The sequence below is a fragment of the Piliocolobus tephrosceles genome, chromosome 11 (assembly GCF_002776525.5).
Source record: "Piliocolobus tephrosceles isolate RC106 chromosome 11, ASM277652v3, whole genome shotgun sequence".
Classification (NCBI taxonomy): domain Eukaryota; kingdom Metazoa; phylum Chordata; class Mammalia; order Primates; family Cercopithecidae; genus Piliocolobus; species Piliocolobus tephrosceles.
The window spans coordinates 101398239-101418210 of NC_045444.1; the positions used below are offsets into that span (position 1 = coordinate 101398239).

The 19972-nt window shown below is 35.7% G+C and overlaps 1 protein-coding gene across 1 annotated transcript in view; it reads right to left on the minus strand.

Annotated features, from left to right (window-relative positions):
* ABCA12 (ATP binding cassette subfamily A member 12) overlaps positions 1-19972 on the minus strand; it is a 214699-nt gene that overhangs the window by 21376 nt on the left and 173351 nt on the right. The window contains exons 37-44 of the mRNA XM_023217266.2: positions 18431-18558; positions 16853-16940; positions 14625-14730; positions 6170-6224; positions 5423-5600; positions 3830-3945; positions 2362-2521; positions 1010-1263 (exon numbers count right to left, since the gene is read on the minus strand). Of these exons, the coding sequence (XP_023073034.1) occupies positions 1010-1263; positions 2362-2521; positions 3830-3945; positions 5423-5600; positions 6170-6224; positions 14625-14730; positions 16853-16940; positions 18431-18558 (1085 nt within the window). The remainder of the gene's footprint in view (positions 1-1009; positions 1264-2361; positions 2522-3829; positions 3946-5422; positions 5601-6169; positions 6225-14624; positions 14731-16852; positions 16941-18430; positions 18559-19972) is intronic.

Here is a 19972-nt window from a genome sequence, read left to right on the forward strand (position 1 = left end):
TTCCTTACATTTATTCTGTGTTCTAATTAAATTATAATACTTCTTTCTTAAATATGCTCTAATATATTTCTCTATCTCTGCTCTTTTATTTCCTCTCATTATTTACTTAAAATTTTATTTTTCAATAGATGATACATGTACATGTCATTAAAATTTAAATGGTACCAAAGAATATATAGTGAAAACTGGTCATCTTCAACCATGTATATCTCTCATCAGGAGAAGCACTCACAATTAGAGATAGTCTATGGATATGTCTGCATAAATAATTCTTTTCTTTTTAACTTGAATGGCAATATACTTTACACATAGTTCTGAACCTTGCATTTTTAAATTAGTAAATATTAAAGACACTTCCAAATGTTACATAGAGAACTATATCTTTCTTTCTAATTGCTGTTTAATATTCTATTAGTCCCTAAATGAAGGACGTTTATGCTGTTTCTATTCTTTTGCTATTGGAAATGGTTACTATGATGAATAACTTTAAACATACATAAGTCTGTATATCTGAAAGCATATATGTAAGCATTCCAGAAATGGAATTGCTGGGTCAATTGCATGTGTATTTCTTCTCATTTATGATGCTGTCTTCACTTTTTCTTAGTCTTCTTTTCCCAAACTCATTTCCAACATGCTCCACACTCAATCCTCTTTCCCCATTTCTGCCTAGAAAGTGTTTTCCATTTTCCCAAACTCAACTCAAAGACTACATCTTTTGTTTATGTACATATTTTAACTTCACCACTGTATCTTAATCTTTTTAAGGTTAACAACTGTGCTTATTTAATTTTATTCCCTCACTCAACAGCAATACTTGCAGTCACATACTAAGATTTGATAACTATTTACTAGAATAAAATAGTGAATTATGATAGAATTTTTTTAAAGTTTTTGAGCCAAACATTTCCATATTACCAATGGAAAAGCTTAGACTATTGACTTCTTTCTCAATAGCTTGAATTGAGTTCTCTTTTAGATGTCAAACGTATGCTTTCATTACATTTACCTGAGTTTCTTTATCAGGGATTCATTGATTAAGAGTCTCAAGAAAAAAAACATGGTGCCCTGAGAAACCAGAGCCACAAACATTGCACCTAGTTTATCCATCTCAAAGGTTTCATTTGGGTATTCCACTCCATATGCTTTTAAGAAGTCTAGGACCGACTGTTGTTGAGAAAGTTCAATCAAACCGTAGCCAAAACAGAATTGTGGGAAAATCAGGAAAATGCGCTTGAGGGTTTCAGAAATAAGTTCTAAAGTCTGAAATAAGAGAAATAAAAATAAAACTCAGTGTTAAGCTTCCAAAAAGCTGACAAAAATTTAAAAATAGATGTAGACAAATAGTGAAACCTAAAAAGCTTATCTAGATTGACAATTATTGCCCATGTAGGCTGAATTTGCATACAACTATTTAGTATACTAAATGGTGGATGTTTATCACTGAAATACAAGCAGGAAATCATTATATGAGGCCACCTCTAATATTGGACCTAATCCTGGAGGCAAAATTATTTCTAGACCTGCCTTTAATCCCAGGAATGTAGGGCTAGCCAGCGTGTTGGGGTCTGATACAGGGTATCATTATGTGCCTGAGGGAGGGAGGTTCTTGGTACAGTAAAGTTTTGGAACCCAAGATAATCCCTACTTGGAGAGGGACTAAAATGGTGAAATGAGGTAGAAGAAGAGACAACATGTCTCCAAGAGGGGCAAATAGCTCATTTTCACATTATTCACACGTGGGCCAACAACTTCCACTTCATGAATTTTCTTCCTTCTCCCAGAGTATGCTTGTCTAGTCCTCAGTTCACTTCATTTCCTCTCTATTCTTTTCTGTTCAATTGCCTGGCACTGTTAGTGCTTCTCTTCTCACTAATCATAATTGTCAGCTCTGAATGGAAAGTGATGCTTACAATGAAGTAGTCTCCAATACATGATTGAAAGGGGATGAATTAGGTTTTTTCTCTATGAATGTTCAAATGAATCGAAGCTCATAGTCATATAACTAAGTCATTGTCCTTGTCACCACCATACCATAAGAATTTGTTAATGAGGAAGATGTTTAGCTGACCAATGGTTGCGATTTCTGTACAGCCGCACAATACATCTGATTTCACCTCCATGACCCCATTCAAGCCCTATCAAGTGTCAATAGTTTTGACACTCAGTACATACAATGAGAGGCATTAACTTAGATGAGGCCCAAAAAGGATTTTAAAGGCTGTAGTTTCTCCTCTCCCAAATTTAATAGAGTCAAATGATATTCTTTTTTATGCAGAATAAATAAAATCTTTCTATCTGGAACATATTGAAGCTTTTGATAAATTCACTGAAATTTAGCAGACTAATAAGGGACCTTACCGGATCATTAGGCTTTTCCTTGGAAAGAAAGTATACCACTGACAGGGAAACAATGGAATTAATGCCAAAAAACAAGTTGACACAGACATAAGTGATGAAGGCCATTCCTGTTTCATGGAAGAGTCCAGCCAGCAAGTACATCCAAGAAAATGTTGCATACCTGCAGGTTAAAAACACAATGAAATAAAATTATGCCTTGGCCAGGCATGGTGGCTCACACCTGTAATACTAACGCTTTAGGAGGCTGAGGCAGGTGGATCACTTGAGCCCAGGAGTTTGAGACCAGCGTGAGCAACTTGGCAAAACCCTGTCTCTACAGAAAAATACGAAAATCAGCCAGGCATGGTGGCATGCACCTGTAGTCCTGGTTATTTGGGAGGCTGAGGTGGGAGGATCACCTAAGTCCGGCAGATCAAGCTGTGGTGAGCTGTGATCATGCCACTGCACTCCAGCCTGGGTGACAGAGTGAGATCCTGTCTCAAAAAAGAAATGCCTTAATTATTCTATTTTACAAAAAAATAACAATTTAAATGGGCTTCCAAAGTAAAAATAACCATTAGGGATGAGTTGTCAAGCCTTGTAACTAGATCTCTCTTTCATTCCTTTTTGACAAAAAAATCCAAAGAGTATTTTTAAAAGACAGAAAAAAAGCCTCTTTTAAGAAACCTTGAGTAGTTCTACATCATTAAAACTACAAATTAATCCCTCCTGAATATGGTATTATCCCGCCTAGGCAAGCCTTTTTGGTTGCTCAGAAATACGAGTTTAATCAGTATAAATCTTATAATTTAAAGTTGAGGAAAAGTAATGATACTGTTCAAGTCTAACTGAGCAGAAAGAGCATCCTTAGAAGCTGGCTAGCCTGTTTTGAGCAAAACCTTGAGCAATTTGGGGGGCAATTAAATAGATCTAGAGACAGAGTTCCTGCATCAGCTACAATTGCTAATTAAGGGTTACTACCATGTATTCAGGGCAGAAAGATTTGTTATGCTAAGCATTGATTATATCAGCCTGTATTACCTATATTAGCTTACTATAGAAACAATATTATGTGTGTCCTTAGACATCTATAAAAAAATAAATAAGTATACATGAATATATATGCACTTTATAATGCTATGTATACTCATATAGTCAATACATAAATTTATACATGTATACATATTTTCTAGTCATTCTAAAGCTTTCATTTTATGTAAATGAGATCACATATGTAAATTAGAAAGCATGACACTTGGCACCCAATAAATGCTTATTAATTTCAGGTATTACTATTAATAACATTAATTTTCAAAAGTATTATACTTTACAGTCTATGGACTAGCAAGTGCAATGTATTGTTAGTCATCACTCATGTCAAATGAAACCCCAAGACAGTTGTAATTTAGCTAATGAGATTTAGTCCTATTTGTATCTAGGGGCATTTAATTCTATTAATTCTTCTTTCATTGCTTAATCAGCAGCTTACCCAAACAGGAGAAGTAGGAGAGATACGGCGCCTAGGTTGTTTTCACTGTAGAATGCAGGTAACTTGAAAATCGCAATGATACCAATTGAAAATGCTACAGGCACCAAGTAGAAAACCTATGGAAATATTTAAAACAATGTTTAATATGTGACAAGCATTTTGCAAAAAAAAAAAAAAAAATCAATAACCCATCTAGTTTAAAACTCCAACAAGTTGACCTAGAAAAATTTGAAGAAATGAATTCTTATTTATGTTCCCATTGCTTGTAACATTCAACTTATTTTACATTGATTTCACTTTAGAATTTGTCTCCTGCAATATGAGGTTAAGCCAATCTCCATCTTTAACAGACATACAAGGAGTCCCTGGTGTCCCTGCCTTCAGGCTTTGAGACTTGGGATGGTTCCGTGACAGAGGTTCAGTGAGAAAGATAAGACAGCCAGGTATCTTGGTATTACATTCAGTCCTCAAAGTATTGATTTCGTTTTGAATCCTGGAACTCTCTCAGATGGTTGATTTCTAAAGCTTGGTTATCAGTGTGAACCACTCTGTGCAAAGCAGCAGGGCATCGGGTCCCACATATCCTCATAATCACAGGTATATGAACAAATAACTTAGCATTTTGTTGGCAAGTAGAAATATTAAATGCTGAGGAGTTTGCAGGAAGATGGACACAATGAAGGTGGTGGTAATTTAATTTGCAGGTGGGGGAGGAATCTCCTAAATTGGAATGAGCTCCAGATATAAAACAACAGAATCCTAAAGTACTATGTAGACCTTCACAGAAGTATGTACTTGAAATTTTCTTAACATTAAAGCTCTTGTTAAGTCCTGAACAGTCATTACTATTCTTTTAGATTTGACTTCTACAACAAACACATTTTAGACCTCACTGGATACATTAACAAAATGGATAATGCAGTTAATTACTCTCCAACCCTTTAAGCCAATGATCTTGACAGCAACTCTAATCACCAGACAAATGCATACCCATCCTGGGCTTTTGGCCAACATTGGTATGTTTGGAGTCACGAACAACCATCTGAACTTGGGACCATTTTATGCAAATGAGAGAGCTATCAATGAAATACATTCTTTTTTCTACTAATCTTCTTTAAATGTGTCATTAGCAGGGGCTACTACTTCACATTTTTCACTATTAATTGATTAAATTTTTATAAGCTTGATTGTTTGGCACAATTAGGTAAGGATATTTTGCTGCTAAGCTTCTATTTCTCCACAGTACTGACAGTAAGACTTCAGCATGCTTAAAATCACCTGGCAGATGTTTTTAAAAATGCATATTCTCCACACTCCTAAGATATGGATTTAACAGATCTGGAGTGGGGCCCAGAAATACACATTTTAAGTGCCCTAGGGAATCTGATACAGTCCACAGAGATGAGGGCAGGTAGGTTATCTTTCCTCCAACCACTGGATGAAGATAAGCCTGACTCAAGTCATTTTCTTTATTTCCTGTCTTTGTCACAACAATTTGAACAAACTAGAGTAAATAACTCTTGAATAGAAAACTGATGTCTTCTCTCCAAATTAATCTTTTATTTCCTGCAATGAATGACATACGTTACTCACCATGTCATAAATGAAGTTTGTTACCCAGTAGCATGTCACACCAATGCCTGAAATGTGCTGCAACTGTTTGGCTTTGGTTTGATGTTCCCTTACAACATAGGTGACAAAGCTGGCGGTGGTGACAGAGTAGCCCATCAAGATAGACAGTGCCACTAAAATATCAATTAAACTGCTGATTCTAGAGTGAGCAATAGGGAGAGGAAAACACACATAAGTTTTTGGGACTCTTTTCCTCTCAGAAAGATTCATAACTAAAACCATCAACAAAACAGTACAAGAGTTGGCTGTGACACAAATAAGGCATCCTGCAAGGCAGCCAGATAATATCTCCAACGTGACTCTGCCGTGACCCCAGAATAAATGTAGTTCTAGTGCATCAGAATTGACTAGGGATATTTGATAGAAAAACCTCGGTCTCCAGTGGTTACAGAGTCTGTGCAAGGGATGTATCATTCTTGAGCATAGAAACCATACTTATTTGCTATGCAGGGAAGTTGAAGTGATGTAGCACTTATCACTTGACTTATAAAAGCAGCAAACGCTGTGAGTCTGCAGTCAACAAGCTCTACTTGGCAAGCCCACTCTACACCCTTGCAGAAACTTCCTTTTATCCCAGTCAGTGACATATTACCAGCCCTTCTAGATTGACATTCATTCAGATACAACTGTGAGTTCCAATTACAGCACTTTATACAGAGGCTCAGCTATGTCAAGGAGAAAGTAGTCATGCTAGAGATATCTGCTTACGTGGCTTGTTCTTGGTCTTGCACTCCTGGATAAGGATGGCTATACATGATGATGCCTTAAAGAAGAAACAGTTCTTCTATTAATAGGTATTCAGTTAATCAGAAATACCAATTTTTAGATTAATAATATTCAACACTTTCCTCCTTATATTATTATCTAAACAATTTTATTTGGGGGACCTTTTTTTAAAGGAAAATTATTTTTCCCCTAATCCCATTAATGCCATACTATTGGTGGCACTCACATAAAAAGAGGTTTTTCACATTGTGTTTAAGAACCTTTGGGAAGAGAACAAGAATTTATATTTCTTCTTTTTTTTTGAGACGGAGTCTTGCTCTGTCGCCCAGACTGGAGTGCAGTGGCACGATCTCGGCTCACTGCAAGCTCCGCCTCCTGGGTTCAAGCGATTCTCCTGCCTCAGCCTCCTGAGTAGCTGGGGCTACAGGTGCCTGCCACCTCACCCGGCTAATTTTTTATTTATTTATTTTTTGTATTTTTAGTAGAGACGGGGTTTCACCGTGTTAGCCAGGATGGTCTCGATTTCCTGACCTCATGATCTACCCACCTTGGCCTCCCAAAGTGCTGGGATTACAGGCGTGAGCCACTGCACCTGGCCCCAAGAATTTATATTTCTTATATTGCATTTCCCTCTAGTGTGTTATATTTAAATAATTATGTTCCATCTTTTCCTTCTATCTGGTCATATATATGTTTGTATTTCAATAGCACTTCAGAAACGTACATTTAAATAAGCAATTCAGAGAGGGACCAATTATTTATATGAGGATCCCTTAAAGGGCAGACAGTTACTTCCTCCATCCCTCTTTAGTGCTGTGTCTGTGGTGGGGAAATAGTATAGCCTGAGCAGACTCCTCCTTCTCCTTTATTACTTCTAAGATGCTTATTTTTCTAGAGCTCTAACAGAGCAGGGCTTGGGCACTTCAGCCATACCCAAGGCCTTTTCACTGAGACATGTCTAAGAGGATTCAGAGATACAGGCTGGCTTCAGAAAAGTGGTCACTCACTTCCAAGACAGCCCCATATTGTGGGGATCTCCCAGTATTGCTTATGCTTGAGTGAAAAGCAAGGCTCTTTTTTTCCCTTCCTTAGGGGACCTTGGTTAGCCAAAGTCAAAAATGAGCTGTCAACAGTTTCCCAAAGGAAAAAAATGTGAAGGTAAAGTATGTACTGCCCGAGTGACTGTGGAAAAGAATGGTAGAGGATGCCATTGAAGATGGCTCCCAAATACTTGTTCCTATAGTGTCATAAACTAAGTGAGAGCTTTCTCACTTACTGTTCATATAGTATTTGCTCATTGTACTAGGATGTTAAGGCCCTTGCACAGCACTGAATATTATAGATGATTCTAAAGGCAGATTCTCTCAAGTTACATTTATAATTTTCATTAAGTAGAATGTAACATCTTTTAAAGTTGAGTTCTGCAACTGTTGTATATTAAAGAAAAAATATATAGTTAAAGCAAAAAACTAACAACAACAAAAACCAAGTTGATTCATAATATTAATCACATCATTGTAGGCATATACTTTTCTTATCTTTTGTATAAATTAAGGGGCCTATTTATTTATTTATTTATTTATTTATTTATTTATTTATTTGAGACAGAGTCTTGCTCTGTCACCCAGGCCGGAATGCAGTGGCGTGATCTCAGTTCACTGCAAGCTCTGCTTCCCAGGTTCATGCCATTCTCCTGCGTCAGCCTCCCGAGTAGCTGGGACTCCAGGCGCCCACCACCACGCCCGGCTAATTTTTTGTATTTTTAGTAGAGGCGGAGTTTCACCGTGTTAGCCAGGATGGTCTGGATCTCCTGACCTCGTGATCCGCCCGACTCAGCCTCCCAAAGTGTTGGGATTTCAGCCATGAGCCACAGCGCCCAGCCTACGGGGCCCTTTTTAACTGAGATTCAGTTTTCCTAGGGGCCCTACTTAAACCCTAATGCTAAATTATTATATAGGCAAGGGAGAACTTTTATTTTATTTCTGCTTTGTATTTCAGAATCAAGAAATACTCTATTTCACCAGAGAAATCCTTGAAAATACATTTTACTCCACTATGCAAAATCCTGTGGAACCAGTTTTTTATACATAGTTTTAGCTGAAAGATCAAGGAAATGTGTCACAGTTAGGGACCTATATCATAATTATCTCTGTAGGTTCTACAGCATCCAGCATGATGTCCACAGTAGAGAGACTGGTCAATAAATGCTTTTAAATGAACTCAAATCTCAAAATTTCAATTAATATTTTTCTCACATATAATGTATATTAAAAATAAGACATCTTCTGATGTCTCTACAGTTATAAACCTTAAATTAGATGCTTCCCATGGACCACTGCTTCTAATGCAACAAAGTAAGAATAAACACTGGAGTGGAAGGGGCAATGTGTTAGTATTCTTGGGAAAAAAAGCCTTTGTATACCATTTGTTAAGGAAAACAAGCAAACCTGTATTTTTTGAGGAGAAAGAACAGAATTTTAATGTTATATTAACCACTAGAGGGAACCACATGAATAGAATAGATATTGACATTGCAAAGGAAAGCTAATTAAAAGACTTTTATTAACATGTTAGAATTCAAAGAAAATCAATTTTACAGTTAAAGTAAAATCCCAATTCATGCAAAATCTAACAAGGATGCCTTTAAACAACTAGTGTGTTGAGGGAGGCAGTGGGAGAATAATTCGGTTGATTTTTAAAACCAGTAATACTATTACAATGGTAGACCTCATATATGCATTAAGAAACAATAAAAGTAAGTTAGGGTGATGCAGCATTTCTTCTCTGAAAGAGATCTGGTTCCTTCCAGAGAGGGTGGAAACTTACCACTTCTGTAAGTCTATTTAAGAAAAAGTATTAGAAGCTAGAAGACATACTATTACTAATTTCTATATAACTCAAGCTACATCTTATATTAGTTTTAATTAAAATAAACCAGTTTAGGGTCAAAACAAACTTTATGTTTTAGAATTCTTAATTCTTTATACTCTGTAATTTAAAATGTAATGTTAGGAGCTACAACAAGCCTGCTGGAGTCTAGAGTGACTCAGATTGCCTTGGTCTAAATAAAGAGCACTAATTACAAAGGAAGCCAGAATACAGATTTTAAAAAGCTGACCCTTCAAAAGCAGCATTGGTCTCTTGTTCTCTTTATCTTTGCTACATTTTCCCCTAGTTATTTCTATAGTTCTTATACTTTCATTGTCTTTCTCAACAATGAATGTCTTTTGCTCTGAATAAAACACTCTACTGAAAGTACAGTATCCAATAGTATTTCACACCAGGTTACGCTAAACCCAATTCACTTTAGTCATCATTTAATTTAATTTACCACTTTTGACTTTGCTCTTTATTTATGCTCTAGATCTAAGGACTATCAGTCTTGTATATTCTTCTTGGTTTCTCCTGCTAAGAAAATGCCAAAGCAATTGAGAAAAAAAATACTGTTTTCTCTGAAATAAAGACTCCTCAAGATCCTGATGCTGGAATGAGTATTGGACTCTTCGGTCTACTTCTATAGTCACCAGTACATCTGGCACACACTATGATGCCCAACAGTAGAGAGATGAAAGAAATGTAGATGTTGGCATTTCTAAAAGAGATGTTGTATCTTTTATCCTACTTAATAGACTATTAGGCTATAAATCTCAATCTTGGCCAGCAAATGTGTTCGCCAGCTTTTCTTTCTTCTTTAAAAAAAAAAAATTGTAGGATCAGCATGGAAAAATAATTTGAGCAAGGCTCAAGAAGATGACATGATCTGATAAACAGTAATTGAAATATGTGTATATTTTAAAAGTCTGTTTCAAATTTCAAGCCTTATTTTAAAAACCATGTGAAAGCCTCTTGTGAAACCCAACTGAAGTAGGCATGGCTGAGTTCAGAGGAGCAGTGTGGAGGATTAGAAAAATAAACAGGCAGGAGTGAGACAGCCCTGGATTCAAATCCCACTTCTAGGCCTTAGAGAAATGATATAATAGTAGGGGATAATAATATTCACCCTGAAGAGTGCTGTAGTGATCATCAATATTTCATATAAAGCATGTCATATGGTCAGTGCTCAATGAATGGCAATGCTTTTGTCCAGTTATAGAATTTTTTAGTATAAAAGTTTTGTCTTTCAGGAAATTAACAAAGATATTCAGGACTGGAATTCAGCTCTGGATCAAATAGACTTGATATCTACAGAACTTTCCACCCAAAAACAACAGAATGTACATTTTTCTCATCGCCACATGGCACTTACTCTAAAATTGATGACATAATCAGAAGTAAAACACTCCTCAGTAAATTAAAAAGAACTGAAATCATAATAGTCTCTCAGACTACAATACAATTAAGTTAGAACTCAAGATTAGGAAATTCAGTCAAAACCACACAACTATATGGAAATTGAACAACCTTCTCCAGAATGACTCTTGGGTAAATAATGAAATTAAGGCAGAAATCAAGAAGTTCTCTGAAACTAATGAGAAAAAGAGAGAATGTACCAGAATCTCTGGCACGCAGCTAAAATAGTGTTAAGAGGGAAATTTATAGCACTAAATGCCCACATGAAACAGCTAAACATCTAGGTCTCAAGTTAACAACCTAACATCTTAACTAAAATAACTTAGAGAACCAAGAGCAAATAAACCCCAAAGCTAGCAGAAGACAAGAAATAACCAAGATCAGAGCTGAACTGAAGGAGACAGAGACACAAAAAATCCTTTAAAAAATCAATGAATCCGGGAGCTCTTTTTTGGAAACATTAATTAAATAGACAACTAGCTAGACTAACAAATAAGAAAAGAGAGAAGAATCAAATAAACACAATCAGAAATGATAAGGGGGATATTACCACTGACCCCACAGAAATACAAACAACCATCAGAGAATACTATGAACACCTCTATGCAAATAAACTAGAAAATGTAGAAGAAATGGATAAATTTCTGGACACATATACCCTCCCAAGACTGAACCAGGAAGAAATCGAATCCCTAAATAGACCAATAACAAGTTTTGAAATTGAGGCAGTAATAAAAAACCTACCAACCAAAAAGAGCCCAGGACCAGATGGATTCACAGCTGAATTCTACCAGAGTATAAAGAAGAGCTGATACAATTTCTACTGAAATTATTCCAAACAATTGAAAGGAGAGACTCCTCCCTAACTAATTCTGTGAGGCCAGCATCATCTTGATACCAAAACCTGGCAGAAATACAAAAAAAAAAAAAGGCTGGGCGTGATGGCTCACGCCTGTAATCCCAGCACTTTGGGAGCCCAAGGTGGGTGGATCATCTGAAGTCAGGAGTTTGAGTCCAGCCTGCCCAACATGGTGAAACCCTGTCTCTAATAAAAATACAAAATTAGCCAGGCATGTGGCGGGCACCTGTAATCCCAGCTACTCGGGAGGCTGGGGCAGGAGAATTGCTTAACCCCAGAGGCAGAGACTGCAGTGAGCTGAGATTGTGCCACTGCACTCCAACCTGGGCAACAGAGCGAGACTCTGCCTAAAAAAAAAAAAAAAAGCTTCAGGCCAATATCCTTGATGAAGGTCAATGCAAAAATTCTCAATAAAACACTGGTAAACTGAATCCAGTAGCATATCAAAAAGTTTATCCACTACAATCAAATTGGCTTTCATCCCGAGGATGCAAGGTTGGTTCAACATATACAAATCAATAAATATGATTTATCACATAAACAGAACTAAAGACAAAAACTACAAGACTATCTCAATAGACACAGAGAAGGCATTTGATAAAATTCAACATCCCTTTTGTTAAAAACTCAAACTAGGTATTAAAGGAGTATACCTCAAAATAATAAGAGACATATAAGGCAAACCCACAGACAATAATATACTGAATGGGCAAAAGCTAGAAGCATTCCCCCTGAAAACTGGCACAAGACAAGGATGCCCTCTCTCACCACTCCTATTCAACATAGTATTGGAAGTTTTGGCCAGAGCAATCAGGCAAGAGAAAGAAAGAAAGGTATTCAAATAGGAAGAGAGAAAGTCAAATTATCTTTGTTTGCAGATGACATGATCCTATATCTAGAAAACCCCATTGTCCCAGCCCAAAAGCTTCTTAAGCTAGGATAAGCAGCTTCAGCAAAATCTCAGGAGACAAAATCAATGTGCAAAAATTGCTAGCATTCCTATATACCAACAATAGGCAAGCAGAGAGCCAAATCATGAATGAACTCTCATTCACAATTGCTACAAAAAGAATAAAATACGTAGGAATACAGCTAACAAGGGAAGTGAAGGACCTCTTCAGGAGAACAACAAACCACTGCTCAAAGCAATCAGAGATAACACAAACAAATGGAGAAACATTCCATGCTCATGGATAGGAAGAATCAATATCATGAAAATGGCCATACTGCCCAAAGTAATTTATAGATTCAATGCTATTCCCATTAAACTACCATTGACATTCTTCACAGAATTAGAAAAAAATTTTAAAATTCGTATGGAACCAAAAAAGAGACAGAATAGCTAAGACAATCCTAAGCAAAAAGAACAAAGCTGGAGGCATCACACTATCCAACTTCAAACTATACTACAAGGCTATAGTAATCAAAAAAGCATGGTACTGATACAAGAACAAACACATAGACCAATGGAATAGAATCAAGAACTCAGAAATAAGACCACATACCTACAACCATCTGATCTCTGACAAACCTGACAAAAACCAACAATGGGGAAAAAGATTCCCTATTTAGTAAATGATGCTGGGAGAACTGGCTAGCCATATGCAGAAAATTGAAACTGGACCCATTTCTTACACCATATTAAAAAATTAACTCGAGATGGATTAAATACTTAAATGTAAAAATCAAAACTATAAAAACCCTAGAAGAAGATCTAGGCAATACCATTCGGGACATAGGCACAGGCAAAAGTTTCATGATGAAAATGCCAAAAACAAAGCAATTGCAACTAAAGCAAAAATTGGCAAATGGGATCTAATTAAACCAAAGAGCTTCTGCACAGAAAAGGAAACTATCATCAGAGTGAACAGACAACCTACCAAATGGGAGAAAAATTTTGCCATCTATCTGTCTGACAAACATCTAATATCCAGAGTCTATAAAGAACTTAAATTTACCGGCGGGGGGGGGGGGGGGGGGGGGGGGAGGGCGCGGGGAACATTATTCAGTGGGCAAAGGACATGAGCAGACACTTCTAAAAAGAAGACATACATGCAACCAACAAACATGAAAAAAAGTTTAACATCACTGATCATTAGGGAAATATAAATCAAAACCACAATGAGATACCATCTCAAAATAGTCAGAATGGCTATTAGTAAAAAGTCAAAAAACAATAGATGCTGGTGAGGTTGCAGAGAAAAAGGAGAGTTTTTACACTGTTGGTAAGAATGTAAATTAGTTCAACCATTGTGGAAGACAGTATGGTGATTCCTCAGAGATCAAGAGGCAGAAATACCATTTCACCCAGCAGTCTTATTACTACATATATACCAAAAGGAATATGCATAATTTTGTTATAAAGATACATGCACATGTATGTTCATTGCAGCACTACTCACAATAGCAAAGACATGGAATCAACCTAAATGTCCATCAGTGACAGACTGGATAAATAAAATGTGGTACATATACATCATGGAATACGATGCAGCCATAAAAAGGAATGAGATCATGTCCTTCGCAAAGAGATGGATGGAGCTGGAAGCCATTATCCTCAGGAAACTAATGTAGGAACAGAAAACAAAACACTGCACATTCTCACTTATAAGTGGGAGCTGAATGGTGAGAACACATGGACACATGGTGAGGAACAATACATACTGGGGCCTGTCAGAGTGCAGAGGATGGAAGGAGGGAGAGCATCAGGAAGAATAGCTAATGGATGCTGGGCTTAATACCTAGGTGATGGGTTGATCTGTGCAGAAAACCACCATGGCACATATTTACCTATGTAACAAACCTACACATCTGGTACATGTACCCCTGAACTTAAAATAAAAGTTGAAGAAAAATAACAATAAAATAAACAAGTAACCACTAACATACGTCAAAAAAGAAAGAAAAGTTTTGTCATCATGTTTAGATTTGTAAACAATATTTGTAAACATTAATTGTTTTTAAAAATTGTTTAGCCTGTAGACAAGCACATCGTTTAAAAATATTTTTCTATGAGCTATATCTACTTGGTTCACAGCAGACATGCACATGAAGTCAGCATTATTATCCTGATTTGATAAATGAGAAAACTAAATTAACCCAAAGTTAAGAGGATTATTCAGAATGTTCCATCTGGCGGTAGTTACTACTTCTAAACTCCTTTTAAAGACCTGTGATTTAGATACCATAAAATACCTGCCACTGTGAAGAAACAGGATATAAAGTGCATTTTTATACGGAGAGTAACCAAAGTTGCAATACAAGACACTTTTGTGTTAGTAACTTTACCATGTCGGGCAGCATCGTATTTTGACATGTTAACTCGCAGAAGGAAATTATTCAGGCTGTTGAGGTAAGCTGGAAGGGAGTGATAGCCTTCTGGATCATACCATACCTATTAAATTCCAAAAGTAGGCAAGATCAATATTGCAATCAAATAAATGAGGCTGTCTTAACATCTGACAGGCTATCTTATTTATATTTAAAATAAGAGCATCAATTTTCCAATAATTTATTTTATCTCGGAAGATTATGCACTGTTCTCTAGAGTATTGACCATAGGCCTATAAATTTCCAATTTGGAAACAGGCAGAAATTGGGAAGAGAGTTGTTCTGTGGACGGCACTAAGTTATTAGTTATTCAGGATCTCTTCTAGGCAAAGCTTGAAATAAACTGGAGAAATCATTATCTACATCCCTGTGGCAGATCCATGGGATTCTGAGACTAGAACTAAAGTAACCTGACTGTCAATAATGGTAATAAAAACTAATAGAATAGACCAAGCTGGAGAAATAAATAAAATACACATACCTTGTGTCCTTAGCACAAGACTGAAAACCTTGAAATTCCTCCACTAATTTATTTTTTATTTTTTACTTTTATTTATTTTTTTTATTTATATATAAATATTTATAAATAAATAAATAAAGCCTGTCGCCCAGGCTTGAGTGAAGTGGCGCGATCTCGGCTCACTGCAAGCTCCGCCTCCCGGGTTCACGCCATTCTCCTGCACAGCCTCCAGAGTAGCTGGGACAACAGGCGCCCGCCACTGCATCCGGCTTTTTTTTTTTTTTTTTTTTTTTTTTGGTATTTGTATTTTTAGTAGAGACGGGGTTTCGCCAGGTTAGCCAGGATGGTCTCGATCTCTCCTGACCTCCTGATCTGCCGCCTCGGCCTCCCAAGGTGCTGGGATTACAGGCGTGAGCCACCGCACCTGGCTTCCTCTACTAATTTTTGATTCTGAATTATAACCTACAAACCGGGGTGTGATTTTATTTACATTCTATGTCAAAAACAGATTTAATATACTGGTGAACCTCAATTCAAGAAACCGAATTAATAATTCAAAATGGCAAAGTTGATTTGGAGAGAAATGATTTTATATTAGAAATTCCCATGTTTTATGCAAAAATATTTACTCTGTGTGTGGAGAGAGAGAGAAGAGAGGAAGAAAACGAAGGCACTGAAATCCCCAGCACCACTATTTACTTTCTATATGATTTACTGTAAAAATCGGCTAAAATAGGCTCAGTAATATTTATCACACAGGGATGCTGTGAGGAGAAAATTAGGTAGTTTGTGTAAAAGATGATACTAGTGGTTGGCACATGATAGTCACGAAATGGACATTAGTTTCCACTCTTTCCCAAAGACTGTGTATGTCTCTTACTACCAGATGAGAAATATGTGAAGACAATTTTAAATCCCTAAGAGTACCATTGATCACATAGGTAAGAATATGCCTTTAATCCCGTGACTCTACCTCATTTTAGGTATAATCTAAAAGGAAAAATAAGTGAGCAGAATTATTTATCTCCATTAAATTCGGTTAAGTTTCCAGGTTCTTTAAAAAGCAAGGCTAAACAACACACATTTTCATTCTCTAAACAGTTATGACATATATATACTATTGAAAAGTGCAAGTCATAAATATATAGTGTTACCTCTGAAGGAAGCACATCCCTTAAACCATCACACAGGTTGAGAAATAAGAATTGCCAGCCTCCAGAATGCCTTTTCCCTGACCCTCCGTGTCCTTCCAAATCATAATACCCTCCCTTTCCCCTAAACAAATGGTTGAGTTTTGCCTATAAACTCTCGAAGTTTACAGTAAATGTAATCATAGTCAATGTATTCCTTTTTGTCTTTTCCTTATTGATAAGGTTTGGGAGATTTAACTTCCTTGTTATATGGAGCTGAGTTCTTTCACGTCCATTGCTGAAAGTTTTATTGAATGAATATGAAACAGTTTATTTCTATATTCTGCATGTGGGCATTTTGGGTTGCGTTTTTGGCCATTATGAGAAATGCTACTATGTATACACATGTGTCCTGATGCTAATGTGTACATGTTTCCCTACGGCACATACACAGAATTGGAACCACTGTGCCCTGGGTTATGCACAATGCCAAATCGATTGTACCCATGTTTTGTTTTCACCTCATGAAAATTCTTAAACATATCAATTTCACCTTCTCATTTGTATGACATTTCAGAAAAAAGATCAAAATTTACCTTGGCAAGTGTTCTATTGGCAGGAACTCCTGTTATATCAAAACGAAGGTCTTTTGTCAAAGGCAGCCCAAAACTCCAACCTCCATATCTACAGAGAGTAATAAAAATAAAAATGTATCTTTGGTTTAGTGGAGAAAATCTTCTGAAATAGATCTAAAATACTTAACGAGGAGTTCAACATTTTTTTCTGTTAGGAACACATTTACAATATAAAATGAATACTGCCTGACAAATATTTTACATTTTTATCAATTCTTTGTATCATATTTCAGTCTCAAGTGTACATTATAACTAGAGGCAATAAGTCCTTCTAAACAATTGCATACGTATAGTCGTCATCCTGAAAATGAGTGACATATAATGTAATCAAGTTCTCCATCTTAACTGACCCATGCACCATCTCAAATATCTTAATATTTTAGTACTCAAATATTCCTTTTAGATAATTAATACTGAAGTGATATAATATCAGTTCATATCTTTTTTCAAATGGCTCAATTTCTTCTATATAACAAATTTTCCCCTATATTGTCCCCAGATATTATATGTTTTTTTTCCTGAATATTTGAGGGCAAGTTGAGTCTATTTAACTGCTTGTCAATTCATGGTATAAAAATGAAAAGTTGATTTTTTAAATGCAAGTAGTAATTTTAAGAATAGGTTAATTTACCACATTTGGTTATTTACCAAAATACTTAATTTGGCCTACCAAATTAAGGTCAGATTAAATAAATAGTGGTGCAATCACACTAGAATAATCTTGTGACTATCATCCTAAATGTAATGCTATAGAGCTATATATTTTTGACATGCGAATAACATCATAGTATGTCATTCACTTTTTTTAAAGGCAGATTTTAAGATAGTTGGTTTATAATAAAACCCACTTTGTTAAAATATTTACATGTATATCTGTGACAAGGAAACTTCTGGAAGGATATACACCAAAATATCAATAGTGCTTATATCTGTGTGGAGAAATAATATTTTTTTTTCTTTTTGCTTATCTGTAGTTTCTAATTATTTTTTACAATGAATATTAATCATGGATATATATTGAGAAACAAAGGAGGGAAGAGATGAAAGAAATAAGAAAATGGCAGCAATTGAAGGCCTACCAACTTTGTGTCTATGATAAGCTTAGGTGGCTTAAGTACAAGCCCATTTCCTTGGTACACATGAACAACACATTTTGTCCATATGCAGATATCACACTCTTAAGTTTTGAGATATTCATATTGGAACTGAGGCCAGCTGTCATCAAAAGTCATGCCTTAAACCTCTCTAAGTTGGTATAAGCCAGTCAATAACTTCTCTTTGACTTCAAGGAAAAACAAATGTACACATTTAACATTACATTTTTGAGGCCTAAAATAACCAATGGTTTTCAGTTTGCTCAAATAAATCTTAATTTAGTCATTGTTTACATTTCAATATATAAGGTTGTTTAAATAAAACTGAGAATTTAACCATGTAAAATGTAAACAATAGAAATTTATATCTGTTGTCTCTAGTTTAGAAGGCAGCTACCATTAAAATTAGAAAGCAATTAAATATGTTATAAACAGAGTATTTTACCTTTTTTGGACAAACTCGTTTGCAGTTGATATAAGATAATTTTCCATTCGTTGCCCAGTGAGGTTATAAATTACTTGGGATGAGTAAGTTCTTCTGTGAGGTGGGGAATAGTTAAATTTAGGACATTCCTGGAAAATAAAGTTAAAAATGAATTTTTTTCTGGCCAATGCTGTGCAAGTTAAATAGACAATGTCAAGGAGCTTCAGCCTCATGATTTGTCTATTACTGCAACTGGCAGAGTGTGATAAGACTGTCCTTTGACTCTAAAGAGTTTTGCAAAAGAAGTCATCTCACCTACGCAAGAAATTAGAACAAATAGTTATTAGTCATGTAGAGCAAATCCTTATGTTTAGGACTCACTTAAAGGCCTGAAAGAACACAAGTTAACAAATGTGTGATATTTCCTTCACTGTGCTGAGGCTTAATATGTTTGGACAATAATGTTAAACATTAAGATGATAAAATTTCCTCAATAATTCTTGGGGAAGGAAAAAAATGTTGGCCAAAAATTGAAAATATAACACTTTTCAAGGATTGATAGCAGTGGATGAAGTTTATGATACGTTAGTTTTAGGTATGTAACGTAAGAGTCAGAACTTTGTTATACGTATATTAGTTAATATATATGTATATGTCTGTGTCTGTATATATATATTAGTTTTATATATATAAAATTTTAGTTTGGAATTATTTTAGATTTACAGAAAAGTCACAAAGCTAGTGGAGGGTTCCTGTACAGGTACCCTGATTACTTTCCCCTTGTGGGTACTTATATTACCAAGTATATTTGTTTAGAGCTTAGTTTAACCATTTATATTTATGCTTGTAACTTTCAGCACTTCCTGATAATTTAATTTTCAGTGTAGCTTCTCATGCTTCCTTGCAATGAAGTTTAGTTTAGGAAAAGTCTAGCACTTTATTATAGTGCTACCTGTATGTATATCTCAAGAACATAAAGTTCCAGCTTGCTCTAAAAAATCGGTGCTGGATTTTATCTTTTATCAAGTGATATTAACACGAAGATCGCATTCCAGAATGACACTGCTTTCACATATAATTAAAAGAGAATACTCTTATGTATTCAGTGTAATTTTTAAATTATACTATACATAGAGAAATGCACATGTATTATCTGTACTGCCTGATGAATTTTGACAAACTGACACACCTGTGGAACCAGTCACCAACAAACAAGATACAGAACAGGAGCAATACCCCAGAAGCCCCCTCATCACACTCCCTTCAAATCATTATCACTCCCAAAGTAACAGACCAAGATTAGTGTTGCCTATTTTTATATTTCATATTAATGGAATAGTATAAATGTGTTTTCTTGTGTCTGTTTTCACTCATTATTATTATGAGAATCTTCCATATGTTATGTACAGTGGTAGATCAATCATTCTCATTTTGTTCATATACTACTGTGGAAATATATTATATTTGACATTACCTATTCTGTTAGTGGGCATTATTCATATTTCTGATGGGTATCCAGTAAGAGTGGAATTGCAGGTCCCACAGGTATGCAAATTTTTAGCA